Here is a 19924-nt window from a genome sequence, read left to right as displayed (position 1 = left end):
CCGGAGGGGACGGAGGGCCGTGACCCTACTGACTTTGTTGAGACCATGTTGCTGCAGGAGATATCCGGAGGGGCCTTATCCCAAGGCTTCGCAGTGGAAAGAGCACATAGAGCCCTAACGAGGAGGCCGCCTCCCGGAAACCCGCCCAGACCCATCATTGCCAAAATTCTTAACTATCGTGATCGTGAAAGAATATTGGAACATTTTCGAAAAGGAGGCACGATCAAGAGGGGAACAGCAAACATCACGGCGTATCCGGATTACACCCTAGCTGTGCAGCGGAGCCGCATGAACTTTGGGACTGTGAAACGGAGGCTGAGGGAGGCAGGTTATAAATATATGTTGCTTTACCCTGCAAAACTGAAGGTTATACAGGCGCATAAAACTTTATTTTTCGAGACCCCAGAGGACGCCATGGAGTGGCTCGACGCACAGGGGTGCCCTCAAGAATCGGCGGACCGGCCCCAGAAGGACTCGGAAGAGCTGCGGAAGGCGTAAAATGGCGTCGCAAGATGGCGCGACTCATGGACTCTGAGACTTGATTATAGTCGGTTCGGAACCTTTGGCATGGAAGGTCAGTTGGTTGCACTGTTTGTCACAAACACTGGGATTATTATCGAACGGGAGCCCCATGGAGCGATACTCTTTCCCCACAATTGCTCAGGTTAGGTGGCCATTAGGGCGACCTCACCCTACTGGGCTCCGTGCACTGATTGGTGATTGCGGAACTAGATGTGGGGGTGCCTGAGCTCTGTTGTTGAAGCTGGGCAACAGTTGGGGTGTGTGGTGTTGGGGCGAGGGCGGGTGAGGGAGGGGAAAGGGAGTTGGAGTTTGGTTGTGTGTGTGGTTAGTTTGGGAATGAGCTTATTCGCGGAGTGGCTGCAGTGGGACGCCTTCTGTGTCATGAGAACCGCTGGAGGTTCCTGTAAGTGGGGTGGGAAGACACATAATTGCCATGGGTGACCTCAAGATTGCCACCTGGAACGTCCGTGGTCTCAATAATTACCTGAAAAGAAATAAAGTCATGTTATATCTTAAACGACAGAAGATCGACATTGCCCTGCTACAAGAAACGCACCTGACCCAACATAAACTAGACCTTATAAAGAAAAAATGGGGTGGCACGGTGGTGGGCTCCCCGTACTCGGCCTATGCCAGAGGTGTGCTGATCTGGGTGGCCCCGCGTGTCCCACTCAGAATTGTACGAGAGGAGGTAGACACGGAGGGTAGGCTGGTAATACTGAGGGCACTGATTGAGAACAGAGGACTGAGTATTATTAATACATATGCCCCCAATCAGAATACTGCTGTATACTTCAGGACTCTATGTACACGCCTGGGCCCGTGCGCAGAGGAACCGATCATCTGGGGGGGGACTTCAACTGTGTTCTTGACCCCAAGATAGATAGGTCCGACAGTAAAGTGGACAGGCCCACCCCAGCGGCTAGGGCTCTACGGGTACTATTAGACGACTTTGGACTAGAAGATGTCTGGGGATTGAAACACCCCACGGCCTTGCAGTACTCTCATTATTCGGCCCCTCAACAGTTGCATACGAAACTAGATTACTTCTTTGCCACGCCAGAAGAGGCGATAGCAACTACACAGATTGAATACAGAGCGAGGGTCCTGTCGGACCATTCGCCCTTGGTGATGGCCTGGCAATATGGCCGCCCCAGGGGGCGGATTCCAACATGGCGCCTTCGGGCGGAGGCGCTCAGAGACCCGGTCTTTAGAGAAGATATTAGAGAGACGATTATAAGGTACTATGAGGAGAACACGGGCAGTGTGGATTTGGCTGGTACACTTTGGGAGGCCTTCAAGGTGGTAGTGAGGGGCGACGCTATTTCCAAATCAAAGGGCCTTCAGGGGGGGGGTTCTAGCCGAGCTGGAGAAAGTGGAGAAAGAATTGGAGCGTGAATGTACCAGAGCGGGGGGGGACACAGACCTAGTACTCGAATTACAACAACGATGCTCGGAGCTTTGGGAGCGGCTTTGTGACCTCAACTACAGGAAATACGTAGAGAGGCAGCATGCAGGCGGTGACAAAACTGGTCGCCTACTGGCATGGCTTTATAAGAGGGAAACCCCCAGGGCCCCGATCTTGATGATAGAAAGGGAAAATGGGGAGGAGGCTCACAGTCAGGAAGAGGTTAACGCTGCTTTCTTAGATTATTATAAAGTACTGTATGAGGACAAAGGGGAAGACAATCTGGATAAAATCAGGGACACACTGGAAGATATGGAACTGCCTAGGATTAGTGCAGAGGAAAGGGAGGAGTTAGATGGTCCCATTACGCTAGATGAACTGGAAGAGGTGGTGAAACGGCTGCCTACTTGCAAGACCCCGGGCACTGATGGACTCCCGAGTGAGTTCTACAAAACGTATAGCGCAGAGATACTCCCCCCCATGCTGGAGATGTATAACGAATCATTTGAGGGAGGCCGATTGCCGGACACGCTCAGAGAGGCGCTGATCGTGCCGCTACCCAAGCCTAACAAGCCGAGACAACACTGTGGGTCGTACAGACCGCTGTCGATGTTGAACCAAGACAGTAAGATCCTGACAGCGGTCTTGGCGGACAGGCTGCGCAAGGTCATCGGCAGACTGATACACTCGGATCAGACAGGTTATGTCCCTGGCAGGAAAATAACCCATAATCATAGGCGGCTCCACCGGGTGATAGAAGAAGGGAACAGAAGAGATGAGGAAATGGCAGTGATCTCCTTAGACGCAGTTAAGGCATTTGATTCGGTAAGGTGGCCGTGGCTGTTTGCGGTCCTGGGGGAATACGGGTTTGGGCCAGGCTATATCAGATGGGCGAGACTGCTGTATAGCCAGCCAACGGCTAGGGTGCGCACGGGATCGGTGATATCCGATAAGTGGCGCCTAGGTAGGGGTACTAGGCAGGGATGTCCTTGGTCCCCGATGTTATACATATTGGCCCTGGAACCCTTACCGGTATATCTTAGACAGCAATATGACCTGGTGGGCATCGAGGTGGGAGGAGAGAGCCATTTAATATCCTTATATGCCGATGACTTGCTGCTGTACCTAAAATATCCGGAAGAGAACCTCCAGTATGTTTTGGAGGTCATGCAGAAGTATGCCAAATAGTCCGGCATAGCGGTTAATCCCGGCAAGTCGAGCATGTTCCCCCTAGGGTACTACTCGAGGGTCCCCACGGAACGCTTACCGGTATTGCCCGTGCCTTGGGCAGCCGAGTCCTTCCGATACCTCGGAATAGACATATATCACACTGTGGTAAACGAACATCTGCACAATACCGCGGTTGCGGTGGATAAAATCCGTGCGTCCATGCGATTTTGGGAAAAGCTTCCGCTGGCGATGATAGGGCGAGGGGCGTTGCTTAAAATGGTTGTCCTGCCTAGACTGCTGCATTTCTTCAACAACATACCATACTTAATACCTAGGAAGTTCTTTACCAAACTCGACAGTATGTGCAGGGACTTCCTATGGCACGGCACTCGCAACCGAGTGGCGCTGTGGAAGCTGCAAAACTTCTACGATAAAGGAGGGATTAAATTACCACATTTTGAGGCCTATTATGTAGCGAGCCAATTGCAATATGTTACACAGTGGCTCTCTGATGAGGAATCTCCCGAGTCCAGGTTGGTTGGGACAGATTGCACCCCGTTTTATTTGAAGGAGATCATCTGGGTCCCTAGAGAAGACTTAAACCTTCGCCCTGGCATGCTGTTACTTGGGTGGAAAATGTGGCGTAGGGCATGTCGGCTACTGGAAAGCCTGGATCCATGTTCGCCGCAGGTGCCACTGGTCGCCTTGACTGCGGGGGATGGTCAACTTAGGAAAACGATCAGAATGTACTGGGAATCAGTTGGGTTGGCCACGTTAGGAGATATATGGCAAGATGGGGCCATTAAGGATTTTGCAGACCTAGAAGAAGAGACTGGGTTACATGGGGGCCAATACGTTACATACCTCAGGTTGGTACGGATTATCCGAAATTCTTGGCCTGAGACGGTGTTAGCGGAGGATCCGGACGCCCTGATTGATACAATTTATGATATATCGGAGGGCGGACACGAGATCTCCAGATTGTATGAGGTGGTGATGTCCCGGGTGGGAAAGGACTTGATAGACTTGAGACTAGAATGGGAAATGGAGGTGGGGGCTCAGATGACTGATGGGATGTGGGAACGGGCTCTGGGATATCATAAAAAAGTGTCCAGAAATGCTGGATTACAGCAAATCCAACTATATGTCACGCACAGAGCGTATATGACCCCCAAGAGGGTAGCTAAGTTTGCGAACACGGGCAGGCAGGCATGCCCGAAATGTAACGAGGAGGACGTGGACATGACGCATATGTTCTGGTCCTGCCCAGTAATCGAAGTCTTCTGGGGAGAGGTGTCACAGAAGTTAGCAGACAAAGGGGTCCCGATAAGCATTGACACGACCTGGGCTTGCCTCCTAGGGGGGTTCCCCAGACCGAAGAACACCAGACATCTGGGGAAACTGGGAGACCTAGCGTATATACTCGCTAAGAGGAGGATAGCCATGAACTGGAAGCAATGCTACAAACCTAGGATAGAGATGTGGTGGAGGGATCTGCAAAAGTGGGCGGAAGCTGAAACCATGGTCTGGCAAGAGGCATGCAGTAAACGCGGGGAGGAGGATGTGGGCAACCTAGAAGCCTGGAGGTTGCTAGTCACTGGTCTGTTTGGGGTACGAGGAGAACCTACTGCCTCGGAGGAGGAAGTCACCCGGCCACTCCAGGTCGATACAGAACTACCCTGTCGATAAGCTCTTGGGGGGGAGGGGGAAGTGCAGTGTTGTGTTTTCTTAAGTGTCAATTGTCCTATTGTACATAATGTCACAAGTTTGTTTGTACTGTTTTCACTTAAAACAAAATAAAAATAGATTAAAAAAAAAAAAAGGGAGAAAGCAACAGGTTACATATGGACATTATTTTATCGAACTGTGTTGGATAATACAAATCCTTACCAGAACATTACTGGTTGCCACTAGGAACTCTTCAGTAGGGTCAAGCTGCAACATGCAAGGAATCGGACAAGAGTGAAAGTCAGGCATTTGAACTCTTACAAACTACATACTTACGGCGTCTTGCCGGGAATATCGGAGTCAATATTGTCCTGGAACTCACCAATTCCTTCGAGCCAGTGAAGCAACTGGTTATCTACGCGCCCCTGCGCTCAATGCAAGACAGAGAGCTCATCTTTTCACATCATCAGGTGAGACTATAAGAGGGAACATCCAAGGTGATCAGTGGGGAGAACAGCGGGTGTGTGGATTTACTCTCAACTCCACGGATGGTTAATTCCCTTTCTCCACTTGCAGAAGAGTATTCCTACGGGCCAAGCATACGAAGCTAGGTGGGCCAGTCCAGTCCGTCATCTCGGCCCTACACGTCACATTGGTGGAGACCGCAGCACTCCAGTCCATATCTACGCATCTGTGGGAGCCATGTGAGCGTAACACTCCCTTTTTATAAATGGGTATCAAAATTGCTGTCTCCAAGTAGGTGGAATAGTCTTGGTTTTGTTAATTGTTTCATAGATATTGGAGGAAATATGTGCCCATAAGGTTTTATTGGCTTTGATAAATTCATTTGAGAGGCCGTCCGGTCCCAGAGCATGTGAGGGGTTCAAGTTTATGATGGCTCTTTCTAGATCATCTCGTTGCCATGAGACAGTGCAGGTATGTTGTTGTATAGGGTCTTTAGTGTGTAAATCAGAGTTTATGTTATAGAGCTTCCGAAAATGTGAGGTCCATCCTTGCTCGTCAACATCGGTTGTCATCTTTTGTAGGTTGCCTGTTGGTGGGGCCAATAGTTTCCACAGGTCTCTGGTGTTGCGATTTTTAAGAGCATGCAGCATTTGTTCTGCATCATTTTGGCCTTGAAGTGCTCTGTTTGATCTCATCCAATTTTTGTACTGTTGTTTTAATATTCTGATTTTGTCATAATACTTGTATGTAGTTGTTGCAATTTCTTAATGTCTTTTCTCAGTTTTTTTCTCTTTCTGCAATTATAGACGAATAAACATGTATATGACAGTGTTTATTGTGAGTATGTGTTGCTCTGGATAACTTGAAAGGAACCAAGAGTTGTGGATAATTTAACCGTTTGTCGTCTGTCATTGCTGGTGAAGTAATTCAGTTTGCCAATGTCACCAAGGCATTTTGAGAGATCCTCAATCTAGTCTGATTCGAGTTAACAACTAGTTCTGGTAAGTTTATTTTGGATTTCTGAGGGTTGTGCATTTCCCACGTAATTATCATTGGTGCATGATCACTATGATTTGTTTTTATGTTTTTATGTTTTTTTTCTGTGTTATCTTCAGTGCAGTTTGGTTTGATGTATAGATGTCCATGTATTCATTGGCTTATTAGTTTGGGTATCAAGAAAGTGCACTATAATGTGTCCCCTGATAGATGTTTCTTTCTGCCATCGTCAAGCTCTTGGGGACATGTTGTTCTGTTTTAATTCAGTCCCTCCGCTATCATAAATATGTATGTTAAGATCTTATCTCCACATACTATTAGTTGAATACCTGGGTATTTTAGGGTGATTTCATCGATACAGGTAAAACATTTGTCAATATATAACTCATCAGTAATGGCCATTGGATTCCAATAGGTATTGATGATTCCACATATGTCATGGGTTAATGGTGTTTTTGTTTTAACTGACTGGAGTATCGTGATTTGGATCCAGTCATTTATTTTGAATGAGTCATTAACTTGACATTTTAATAAGGGTCAAGAGGCCTGTAGATAGATGTCCTCTTTTGTTTTTTATTGCAGGAACCATCAGGGTTGTGTATCCGTCACAGATTGCTTGTGTTGTGATCCATGATTCCTGTATGCGATTATATCATACTGCAAGAGATCGTATGACTGTTCGTGAAAGAGATGGCTATGTCCTCGAGTATTCCAGGAACATAATGAAAGTTCAGATCTAGTGGTTTGCATTAATGGTTAGAAAGAGGAATCAGCACTTTCTGAGGTTGTTAATTGCGACCATTCCATTACTCTCCGTATGTGATGCATAGTGTGATCTGGGTATTTATGGATGGTTTGAGGATCAGTTTGCTGGGTATTTTGTATCTGCCATTCCTGTGTATTGTAATTTACATCTTCTGAACTCCTTCGTTTGTTGTCTATATGATATTCTTGTTTCCTTGAAGAACCTTTCGTACGTAAGGTTAATTCCTTCTGCGCTTCTTTTTTGGATTCAACTTGTTGTATATCAAATCCCAGTGTGTTTAAATTATTTTTTTCTTTCATGATCAGATCTTTTACATTGGTGGAGTTAAGAAGTAGGTAAGTTTGGTCCAGATGCTGTTCATCTACAAATTCCACTGTGAGGATCTCTTGCGTTCTTATATTCTGTAATTGCGGTATGGCGCTGAATAGATGTAGAACATTTGATCTATTCATTATCAGCTCTTGAGTATCAGCTTCTACACGTCTCATTAATACAGCTCGAGAAGGTTTAGGTCTCCTTGGATTAAAGAAAATTGGCTGTTTTAGTACAGTGGTTAATGTTTTTTTTTTTTTAGGGCTACTTTGCGTCTGAGGTACAACTGAACCAATACATGATTGGGCTACTTCATCGATCCATAATGTTGTAGTTGAGATATGTTCAAATATTATACTCATCTGAGAGTCTTGGTGGGATTTAGTTTGTTCGTATTCATCCATAATGATGAGTGATGCTTCACTTGGTTGTATCTGAGCTTCTTCTGAGATGTCTAGGTCAGCGTCTAGGTGTTGTGATAAATTTAATAGATTGTTCATTTGTGCATCATCAGAGGTTTCTTCCAGCATGTTTTCTCCCTCAGGTGAAAAGGTTCTAGTTTCTGCCGAAATTTCAGTTTGTATAGGGACGATGGATGGCCCAATTAGGTTTTTCATTAATGGTTTTTGCGGCACTGGTTTAGGTGTCGTCAGATTGCAGAGGAAAGCTCTCGATCCAGTCTGCCTTTTTTTTTCGTTTTTGGTTTATTTTGTGGTTTAGTATGCGGGGCAGTGGACAAGAAGATAGGATAAGTAGTTGCCCCTGAATTGGCATTGTGTTCCATAATTTGGGGTTGAACATTTGCCGGTATACTGGAGGTTGGTGGATTAGGATCTACTTGAATTTGAGGTAGATCCACCGCAGGTCCGGCGGTTTTGCCCTTTGTTGCCATGTCATCCGTGGTTTGTAGGGGCCGTTGAAGCAACTCATTTGGTGGAGGATTGCTTGGTCGATTCATGGATGACATCATGGTGATCAGAGCCGAAGTGAGCTGTGTGTTGTCTGCACGATCTTTTCTGGCGATATCTGACAACCAGGATTGCCATATTTGAGTCATTTCGGCTTCATGGTCCAAGCGATCCTGGATCTTATGTACAAAGGCTTCTATAAAGATTTGTTTTGCGTGAATGAGAGCTATTAGAGTTGCTTGATCTTTACTCGCATCTACGCATGATTCTTGCATTTTTAGGAATGGTATCATTGTCTGGGATGTCACCGCTATTAGCATATTTTGAAGATCTTGCATAGTTGTTGGAATGGACGGCATGTTGCCTGTTTCTTGCATGGATGCGTTGTTCAGACAGGTCTGAGGTTTAATCTCTTTTGTTTCAATAAAGGGATTAATTTGAGTCAATGGTGAAGTATGGCGCGTAGTGTTCTGCTTTGGAGCCTCTGTGTTAGATGGAACAAATTTCCAGAGGCTATCTAGATTACATGTTGTTGGCAAAGGCGATGAGGTATCATAATTCGAATGGCCAAAGACTGCTTTATGCTTTTCCTGGTTTGCCAAGAGTGCTACAATCTCAATCATGTCCAGGGAAAGACGGGCTATCTTTGGATTTCGTTGAGCTATAGGTGAATTTACTATATCACGTGACAAACGTTTGCTTTCGTAGAGCGATCGCCACCGTCTTTTAGCTAAGGCTGCTTTATCCCGCTGTGATATCACCGGTGTGAATTGTGAGTCAGCTTCTGTATTCCAGGGTGGGAGGGTGGTATGGAAAGCTTGTGAGGTTTCAGAGTCAGCATATTTTGATTGCTCAGCGGTTGGTGGAAAAATAAAAGTGGGCAACTCACTCTCATGAATTTTAGTGTTCTGATCATGCGAGGAAATGTTCTTTTTGTGTAGCATTTCCATGCGATCTTTTGTTTGTTCCAGAATGGTTCTTGTGGGTGAAGTTAAGCTAGCGGGTTGCACGTGTCCTTGTAGTGTTTGATCGATAATTGCTGGTGTAGTTATAGGTAATATAGTGGGTGGGGTTTGTGGTTCCTTTAAACTGCTAGTGATTAAGTGTGGCAACACAGGTGGTAAATCGTCTTGTGCTTGCAAGGTCGGGATAGCCGAAGAGTAGTCGTCTGATCAGGCTTTGTTATTTGAGAAGGCTTTTCTTGTTCTATTTTTGCACGTTGCCTGGTGTGCGGACCATTGTTATAATCATTAAGCATGCTGACTGTGATGGGATCTTCCATACTAAAAAGCATCAGGGCACAAAATAATCGAACCACAACACTGGATTATAGCATTGTGCAGAGGTATTTGGGCTTTGTAAAGGTCAGAGTTCCAGATTTCTTGAGCGAGTTTAGAGGGATGTGACTTGTACGTGAAAACCCCCCCCCCAAAAACAGCTTTGAAGCCCACTTGTTTGTAGAATCTGAGGTACTGTACGCAAGCCGTTGTACTGATGTTGTTTGAAGACTATGGGCCTCATTACACGGACGGCGGTAACCATGGCGCTGTTAGCGCCATGGTTGCCGCCGGTATTTTACCGAGTCCGCCTTGGTGAATGGGGGAATCACCGCCCCATTCCAAGGTTGGGGGGGCGGTAATTCCCCATTCCCATTTGAGCCCCCATAGGCTCAATGGGAATGGGGAAGGAGCAAATAACGGTACCGCTATTAGCGGTACTGTTATTTGCCCTGAAGTCCCTCAGTGGGTCCCTTCCTTAACGTCTGGCCACACGTTAAGGACAGGACCAGCTGAGGGACATCGTAGTATGGCGCTAAGGGATTACCGGCACCGGTGCCCTGACCGGTGCCGGTAATCCCTTAGCGCCATCCGTGTAATGAGGCCCTATATTTTGGCACACACTGAGTCAAAGGCTACAGCCCGCAGTCCTCAGTGCCGATGATGAAAAGTGACTAATTAATTAGTCACACAGAATCAAAGGCTACAGCCCGCAGTCCTCAGTGTTCTAATGACAACAAAAGACTTCTGTGTTTCTGTTTTCCCGTACTAATGTACTCCACTTATGGAAGTTCAGAAGAGGGCAAATGTCCGTGGGAGGAATAAGAAGGTGAATATAAATTGAATTACCTTTGTCTTGCAACCGCTATTCGTGAGTGATTGATGTCTTATTGCGATGCGGGACTGCGGCACAGCAAACAGCCAAACAAGCAGCAAAGAAAGTTCTCGCCCTTTACGCTTCTCGGGCTTAACGCCGCAAGGGCGGATGGGGAGTCTTTTTGTTCCTACTTCCTAGAGTGGGCGTGGTCGAGCAGGGGTGTGTCCTTCACACGCGTCACTTGTAATCAGCTGTCTTTGTACACGGGACGAAAGTGCCGCGGTTGCAGGCGCAGTAGATAAACAAATGAAGGTAGCAGGGATTCCAAAGAGCTGTCCTCTGTGAGCAAACAGCCAAACAGGCAGCAAGGGAAGTTCTCGCCCTTTACGCTTCTCGGGCTTAACCCTTAAATGTTGTAATGGGGTACACCTTTAACAGGTCAAACCACGGAATTTTTGCCACGATTTTTTATCACTGAATACTGGGGATGGTGATGGTGTGCTTGTCAAGAAAGGACATTAGTGTATTGTCAAGAGGAGATGGAATGTATAGGTCTTATTTACTTGAGCCCACTCTGATTCAAAGGACAGGTTGTGTTTCAATTGGGCTCCTCTATTGCTTACTTCTGAAATTCATGGCCAACGGCTAACGGTGGCGACATCATGACTGGCTATTTGATAGGGACGGGTCGTGACGTAGTATGACCGATTCAGCTACCAGGCACTCTGTTTAATTGCCATTAAGTGCAGGTTTACTTGTCCTCATCCATGTCTATCGGGCAGTGGTGTATTCTGTCCCCTATCTACTCTTCCAGTCTGACCGCCAACTGGGTGGCATCCACGTACATCAGATGCCCTGTAATGACCTCAGCTTAATGGCCTCATGAACATATAGGTCCAGTACCATGCAGTCAATAATGATAATATGGATATATTCTACCTGACTGTGAAAGTTTAAAAAATAATAATTGAGCTTTCAAATCTAAGCGTGTGTCCGGGTTTCTAACCCATGATGCTCTTCGATGTCTTCCTTCCAAGACAAACGCGTTGCCCCTGAAAGATAAAGTTAAAATATTGACTACTATAGTTTCCAAGAAACAACTACATAAAATACGTTTACCATACCTCTATGGTGCAATAATTTTTAATTGTTTTCGCAATTTCTGCTGCTGCATCAGGTGCAACAGGCAAATATCATTTTCTGAAAAACGCTACTGATTTCTCTGACACTCAACAAGATCCGAGCAGCGTAACATCACACTGTAGAGCAGCAAATGGTTAGAGTTTTTTCAACATGAATCAGTCACATCGATACTGTTTCTGCCATTGTTCATAGCTGTACTACTCCTTGGTGAAATGATACGTGTAGGATGTCTCGATGCATGCCAAGAAATAATATAACACGGCACTTTTCTTTTTTGTTTGCAGATGAATTTTAAAGACTGTGAAAAAGTTGTGAAAAGGCACAACATAAATGGCGAGCGGTTTCTGGTGAGCATTCCAATCTATTTCATCATGCAAACTAAGGAGGCCTTTTGATTTTGCTTCCCAATCTTAGCCACCTGGTGACTTTCTATGTGAGCAACTCATTTGCAAGGAAATATTAAACACCAGTGTTTTGGTAATATGCCTCTGGTTCTTTTGTAAGCGTATCCCTCTGTGCAAAGTTCCTTTCTCTATTTACTGAAATCTGGCTCCCAATCGTGAGACGGCATGCATGCTATATTATGCCGTTTAGAAGAGATGTTCTGCCTGTAAATGATGAAAAACAGAAACGCGCCAACCCGGGCTGCGTTCAGTGTTTCTCTTCAGCTTTTCCGTGTTTCTTAGAATTTGTAGAGTGAATGTTGAAGAATACACACCTCTCACTTGAGGAGGTGTGGCAGAGCCCATCCATCCAAGGCATCTCTCTCAGCACGAAGGCATCTATTGAAAAAAGTATGTTGTGCCATTGACACAAAATTGGCTTTTGCCTTTGATAAATCAGGCCTGCAATGACATTGGCTTACTTTGCCATCACATGGAGCTAGCACCAGTGTTTACGTTTCATAGTGGACACGTGACCTTACCTGGGCTTTTATTGCATCAGTACTCATTGGCAGCTGGTGAAATTTGGCAAACACATAGACCACCCTGTAGAACTACCCATCTTTTTTTAAAATATTTTTTTTTATTTGGTTTAGTTGAAAATTCAACTTTACAAATATATATTAAAATCATCATTAGTACAATACAATCGATCTTTTCACATCCTTTACATATATAAAACATAATGAACAAGCATAGATCTCAATAGAGAGTTTAAAAGGGAAGTGTTTCTTTACAATCATCTGTGAATTAGAAGAGAGAAAAAAAGGCATGCAACAGAAACATAATTACAACTTCATTTTCACTTGGCAGTTAAATGACCTTTTCGTTCATACGGAAAAGCAACATCAAGTAGTGGAGGGCCAACTAGGACGTTCCTGAGGGACTTAGGCAGCCGGCATATGGGGAAACCAACATCTAGAAAAGGCAGTAGTCAGACAGTAGAGATTACTGGTCAGTAGCACTAATCACAGGCTATGGATGCCAGGGTTAGGGAGGATGGTCCCACAGGAGTTTAGAGAGAGTCGCATAGCTTTAACGTTTCTTTCTAGACTCTCACGCTATTCAGAATGTATTATGGCACCCATCTAGTTTCAATGTGTAACATATTTTGCGGCAAGATTCACTGCCCCACTCAATTTTTCATAGAATAAAATTTGCTGCAGCTCTGTCAAGCAGGGAATCGCTGGCATTTCAGGAACCAACTTAAAACTATCAGTAAATAATGGAAATGTTTTAGCCCATTAGCTTCCACTTAAAATACAATGGGGGTCATTACAGGGTTGGCAGCTTTTTTACCGGCACCCTGCAATGGGGATGTGCCGGGGCATGCCAGCCCCAGCGGACCCGGTAATTACCCTTCGCCAGGTGCCAGTAAAAATTACTCTCTATTCCCATTTGAGTCCCATAGGACTCAATGGGAATGGGGAAGTCGATAGCACCGGCTGTGTAGGTCTGCTCGCGGGTGCCATTCCGGCCAGCAGATCAGACCTGCTGGGCTGAAAGGCACCCACGAGCAGACCTCATAGTTTACTGGTCCGGTAACAACAGTACCAGGAAGCTTACTGGTACCGATGTTGCCAGACCGGCAACCTTGTAATGAGGCCAAATGTTAACAATATTATATTTCTCTAACTTTAAAAAATACATAAATTCCAGCATAAAAATAAGGCCAGTGTTTTATCTCACACCCAATGCCCAGTGATTATTATGTTTGTTTATTGTCATTAAAATGTCAACAGGTTTTAATAAACCATACAAGTGATAATATAATACAATTAAATCAACAGATACATTCAAAAAACTTCAGATTACACCCAAATATTCACCATAGTGTCAGCATCTGCATAACACCTAAACAGAGCATTACAAAAAAATGAATATATTCTCCCACAAAAAATATTATCATGATTTCTACATTATTAACAACTGATATATCATTTTTTTAAAAACATTACAAAGATTCTCTACACTTAGTACAACTTAGGCCGACTTGAAACATATGTTGTAATGTTTCAGTGTTAAGACTACAAAGTCTACAACGCCCATGTTCCCAAATTAAGCCTAGTCAGTCCCCTACATTTATCTGCTACGTTAACTAGGAGTGGTAAAAGACCTAGGAGCTCATTTTCTTCACATTAGTTCATGTGGTCATACAGGCCAACATGCTCGAATGTCAGGTAGGGTTTTATTCTTATAGTACATGCTGCCTGTCATGGAAGCATGGCAGACAGTGTGTATTATGGATGCACGTGTTATCGTACGCCATAGGGATCTCCAGCATTTGCGCTGGCATGAAAATCCATGCCGGTGCAAAGGCTGGAGCATTTGTATGGTGGAGAGGAAGAAAGGAGGTGGAAAAGCAAGTTGTGTTCCTCCCCTCCTCTCTGCCATACAAATGCCTGAAAACTGCGTGTGACGTAACACACATCTGCAAAAGCCTTATGCAAGGCTTTTATGCATATTATGTTACATTCCTGATGCAAATGAGCCCCCAAATCTTCATTTCAAATAAAACCATCTCCATTTTTCATCAGGTATTTTACACACATCTCGCTTAGCAAGTCCCATCAAATAACCGTACATGATGGATTTGTTACCTACCTTCAGAGATTTTTACATCTTTTTGTTCATCATAAAACCACCCATGTCAATCTTTAGTTTCATTTGATTATGACAGGCACATTGTTCATGAAGTGTGGCCTCTAAACACTGTTTAATACAATTTGCTGCAATATCGTATCGTTCCTGTTTGCATTAATAATGTCTTTACAACTGTTTTAATCAAAGACGTTGGGCCTCATTTTGACCCCAGCAGTAGCTGTGCTGGTAAAAAGGGCTTGACTGCCGCCGGAGTAATTTTTTCAAGGCGCCCCGCAAGGGGGAGTTACGGGGCCATTACAGCCCTGGCGGTCCCGGTAATTCCCTATTGCCGGGCGCCAGGGAAAATTACTCCCTCTTCCCATTTGAGTTCCATTGGACTCAATGGGAATGGGGAGGACGGATGCACCGGCACAGTGTGCAACAGTGCCGGTGCATCCGTCAAGGTCTGTGAGCGGGTGCTGTTCCGCCCGCCAGGTCAAACCTTACTGGCACCGCTGTTACTGGACCGGCATACTCATAATGAGGCCCATTTTCATGTTAAAAATGGCACCTATACCGTAATATAAAATAGGCTGCATTTTGATTCTATATACCTTGTTAAACATTTCTAAAATCTACAGAACATTTTATTTAAAAAAATGTTGGATATTTTGTAGTTCAATATATCATCAGTGTAAATGCTAAAATATTTATAAATGTTCAGAATATTTAACATTTCCCCTCTTAACATCACTTATTGCTCTTTTTGAGTAGCAGAAAGGGCCATATAATATCCCAAGAAAATGCTTTAGAAAGAGGATTGAATCTACCTCCCAATAAGGAGAGGTAACACACAAAGGCAAATCAGAATTAAGATTGATAGCAGTGAATAACCACAGAATGGACTGGAAAGTGATGAGGCATTGGGAGCTTGTCTCAATGAAAGGAGGAAACAATGGGAGCAAACACTGTGCATCATTAGGGCAAAGCTATCCACTTTGAGATATCATAGCTTTCACACCCCCGTGTGTGGATGGACATGTTCTTTAATGGCACCCCAGCCCGAGCTTTGGTAAACCCGAACAAAGCGAGGGCCTCAGCTTGGGCTGTGGGCTGTTAAAGTCCATGACCGCGCCGCCCCTGCTGCTGGGGCGTGAAAGCTATTTGCACCCAAGAATTTACCAAGGTGCAGATAGTTTTCTTTGTTTTTTATCCGACGGGATATTAGCTCAGCGCAAACCCATCTCCCGAAAAAATTGAAAGAAATGGCGGCCGCCATTAAAATGGAAAGGTGACTAGGCCCTGTTTCAGATGACGGCGGCCATCAGTAACATGTTCCAAAATGGCCAAAAGGGACCTAGTCCCCTTTCTATTTTAATGCTGGTGGTGGGGTGACTACAGCATCGTCCCCAGGAAAGACAGATTTGCATTGGTCAATATGTCTTTCCTTGGTGCAAATAAACATTAGCACCTCCCATGGGGTGGTGCCGGTAATTAGGTACCTGGAAGCCCAACTAAACAGCCCCAGTTAAGCATGGGCCACCAAGGATTAATAAGGGAGCTAAATGGCCGCCAATGCCTTCACTGAGTATGCTAAGCTTTTTAGTATTCACTAAAGGCAGAAAAAGAAGCAGACACAAGTAGGGTATTTGTATTTGCATTTATTTGAAGAGAAGGAACAGCACCTTCGATCAGAAATAACTACAACAGCATATTTACAGATGTTGGAGGCATTCCCAAGAAGGGTGCCTGCACAAAGAGGAGAACAAGTGGTGAGCCAGTTATAAGGGTGTGAACAAAGTGGCACATAGCCCAGCCACAAAACCAAAACCAGGTGACTTATAAAGGAAAAACTATTTACCTAGGGTGGTGAGTGCTGCAACTAAAGGGGAATACTGTACAAATATACAAAATTGCAGTATTGCACAGCATTGGAGGGAGAGTTGGGGTCAGGTAGGGAATAGGGGATGTGCAGTACATTATTTTGCCTGTAGGTGAAGTTTAAACCAAGAATTGAGGAGTGCCACAGTTGGGCTGGATTTTATTGCTGAGGACAACAAGCTCAAATGGAGTGGGGTAAGTAGGGAGAAGGAGTGGTAGCAATAGGAGGCACCGGGCATGGGAGATTGTGGTAATGTTGCAGCCGTAGGTTGCTAAAAAAGAAGCCCCAAGGTTACACGCCTTGGGTGATGGAGTGAGAAGGTTAGGGAGGAGGGACATAAGAGAGGGGAGAGGAAAGGTGATTATGGAACCTGAGAGAAAGATGAAGTACATTTATAAGTTCAACAGAGCAATGGATGGGTATCCCCTACTTCGCTGACTGAAGGGAAGCAATATCAATAATCAACGGGGGTCAAGTCAGCAGGAAAAAAGAAAATATTCACTCAAAGGACATCGTCCCACCGTAAAAAGGGTGGGGGCAGTCCTCTTGGCCACAGATCAGATCACCATACATGCGTTAAAACAAGATCTAAAATATCATTTATTTAATTTAATTTGTTTCGATGTATAATTAAAAGGAGTTTTAAATGATCTACAAAACCTGTACAATTTATAAAAATATATCATACAACTGTGCAATAAAGTGCATACTGTGGTAAAGTGCTAGTTACAATTGTTAACCTCTACAAGATAGCATCGGCAATAAATCAATCACAATGAATCCTAGATGTAGATATGAGGATGACGGAAAGGATGCCCCAGGCGAGTGAAGGGGATCACTCGAATGGGGAACCCCCAGTTACTCAAACTCAGCTAAATGTGCAAACAACAAATGTATATCAATAGAACAATCTAGACAATGTAGATAGTCAAAAGAAAATCAATTGCAATAATCAATAATCAAATGAGAAGTAAACATAAAACTAGAAAGGTCTTTTAGGCCCCTCCCCTCCATTCTTACCCACTTGCAGATTATGATTATGATTCGTCCAACGGCCACCCATGCGCCTGTGGTCAGGGATGTGGGATGGCTGTGGGACGACCCATATGGATGCAAAACTCAGCCAGAAGGCTGATCCCAGACTCCATTTTGTACCACACTTCAACTCCATTTTCTCCCCTCAAGATCGCGCACAGTAGCCAGTTATTTCCCTCACCGCCTTCCCCTCTGTGTCCCTGCAGCAGATTTGTTCTCACGGGAGACTAGGCGCGAACAAGCTACAAGACAAACACTGTATCTTTCGCCTTCCTCCACCCATCACTGACCTGTGAATGACCGGGTAAGAGCTTGGGTCTGAGAGAAACAATTAATCTTCACAAACATGTCCCGTCCCTTGCAGACCCTACATTTATGCCATATGGTATGGATAACCCCCTAACATCGCTCCTCTTTTGAAGTAACAGATACATACCCCACGCCTGTGTGCCACCCTGTCTCACCCACACGGCTAATCCCCTCTATAAAGACTATAAACCCCCCTCAGTGATTGTGTGTTAAGGGGCTGACACTATGAAACGCACCAAAACAATCTTTACCATATTGTATGAAACACAAAGTTATGCTCCACATGTTTGGGATCTATATTGTTGGTCAAATGTCGTTCCCTACCAAAGACCCACCTTAATGTATGATGTGCTAAGTAGCTTGCTTGATCTGATGTGCAGCATATGACCCGAGTGCTCAATGGTGTTTTCAGTACTATGTATATTTTTAAGTGTGTTCAAGAGAGCGCAAGGCTAATATGAAAGAGTCATTTTGCAGCATGATAACTACAAAGACATAACCTGTAATAATGACCGGTGCTCGCCTATCATTTTTGTGTGTGCAGTGACAATGACCTGGCTTTACCTCATCCTAATGATTCATATATAATCGCACAAAGTAAACGGGACCAAACTCAAAAGGCCTCAGGGCCTCCTCTCCCCTCTACCGCAGCGCCGCACACTCAGCCCCCACCACCCTCCCCCTCTCGCCGGGCTGGTGGCTGAAGGCCCTTTTCTCGCTGATGCTCTGATGCTACAAATGTAACCTCTCACCCTTCCACTGAGCCTCCACCAACTATCCACCCATCCCTCCGCCCCCCTGACACATGAAACTGCCTGACACCCACAGGCTCTGTTTCAAGAAATATAGACTACAAACCCCTTCACTCCAAAAGTCTTTAGATGTAACAGATGTATGCCCCGCATCCACATGCCACCCCAGCTCACCCTAAACTACTCATCCCATATGTGGTAATATATTCTTTTTACACTAACAAACAATAAACCACCCTCTCATAAGATCTAAAAGAATGCTTGATAAACGTGTCAATTAATTATTGTGAACAGTTTAGGCACCTGGACCCATGTGATCTTACTTTTATTGTCCAGGTCAAACAGCCAGTAATATATTTCTTATATGCCAATGTGAATAGATTAATGTCAGCGTATGTGTGAGCAAAAGGGCATTGCTATGTAGCATAAATTGTAACAGCTCGGACATCATCTGACCCTGCGCTTCACCCAGAAGAGCCCAGCTGACCCGTGCACCCTGCACTGGCACCGCGTGGACATCCACCAATCGTGGAGCACTCGGCCTAATGAAGGCATAGTGTCCAGTCTTCACCATCCAATCCCCACAACTTATGTGACCCCTATAGTTTACATCTTCTATGACGCAACTTTGTAATAAATATTAATGTTTTTCTATCATCTGGCAGAGCGCTCTCTGAGTTTGCAGAGTTCGCTGCTTGCCCTATTTGGTTTTGGATAAAAGTAACTTTTTATCTTCACCCGCACTTGGTCCTGGGCTCATTCCCTCCTGGGGTGTGTCCATTATTGACTATCATTGGGGAGTTATAACTGCATTTCTGGGAGACACTCACTTTCACCGGCACTGGTGGGCCTTAAGAGCCCTGGTAAGTGCAGCACTGTCCAATGCATGCTGGCTCCCAGACTCCTGGGTAATGTAGTCTGGGGGCTCAGCAAGCATACGGCAGCTCCATGGCTTATTAGCCCTCCACTGATGGCTATGGTCACATTGGACCTCACATGCCCCAAAGATCCTAGCAGTAACTGAGCGGGGACAGCGTCTCTTCAGTATAATGTTGTGTGCATATCCTTAAGGCACCCAACCTTGTTGAACATTTCAGCAAATAAATGCTCTCTCTTCTGACTTCTTGTCAGGCATTTATGTGCAAAACAGGTTCTTCTTTGTTGGGATCAAGTTTGATGCTCAGGACCACCTCGTCTTTCCATCTCAGGACTTCAACCCCCTTTTTAAGCCACATAATATTTAACCACAGCAATGCTGCCTCCGAACTTCACAGTATTGTGGAAAAACATAATCATTTAAATTTTTGATCCCTCTTCTCCAGGGTAATTGAAATATAATGGGCCTAATTACAACTTTGGCGTCCACGGAATGAACGGTGCCGGTAAGGGACCGGCACCGTTCATACTGGGCCGCCACATTACGAGTCCTGCAGCGGGTCCCACTCTCTACGCCTGGCCAGACCAGATG

At 45.1% G+C, this 19924-nt stretch overlaps 1 protein-coding gene across 2 annotated transcripts in view; it reads left to right on the top strand.

Moving 5' to 3' along the window:
• LCP2 (lymphocyte cytosolic protein 2) overlaps positions 1-19924 on the top strand; it is a 1016893-nt gene that overhangs the window by 143351 nt on the left and 853618 nt on the right. For both annotated transcript variants that reach the window (XM_069654319.1, XM_069654320.1), the window contains exon 2: positions 11737-11799. In XM_069654319.1, the coding sequence (XP_069510420.1) occupies positions 11737-11799 (63 nt within the window). The remainder of the gene's footprint in view (positions 1-11736; positions 11800-19924) is intronic.

The sequence above is a fragment of the Ambystoma mexicanum genome, chromosome 3q (assembly GCF_040938575.1).
Source record: "Ambystoma mexicanum isolate Mex_15411 chromosome 3q, UKY_AmexF1_1, whole genome shotgun sequence".
NCBI lineage: Eukaryota > Metazoa > Chordata > Amphibia > Caudata > Ambystomatidae > Ambystoma > Ambystoma mexicanum.
Note: the sequence above shows the minus strand (reverse complement) of the source record. Positions and strands in the feature narration are given on the sequence as shown.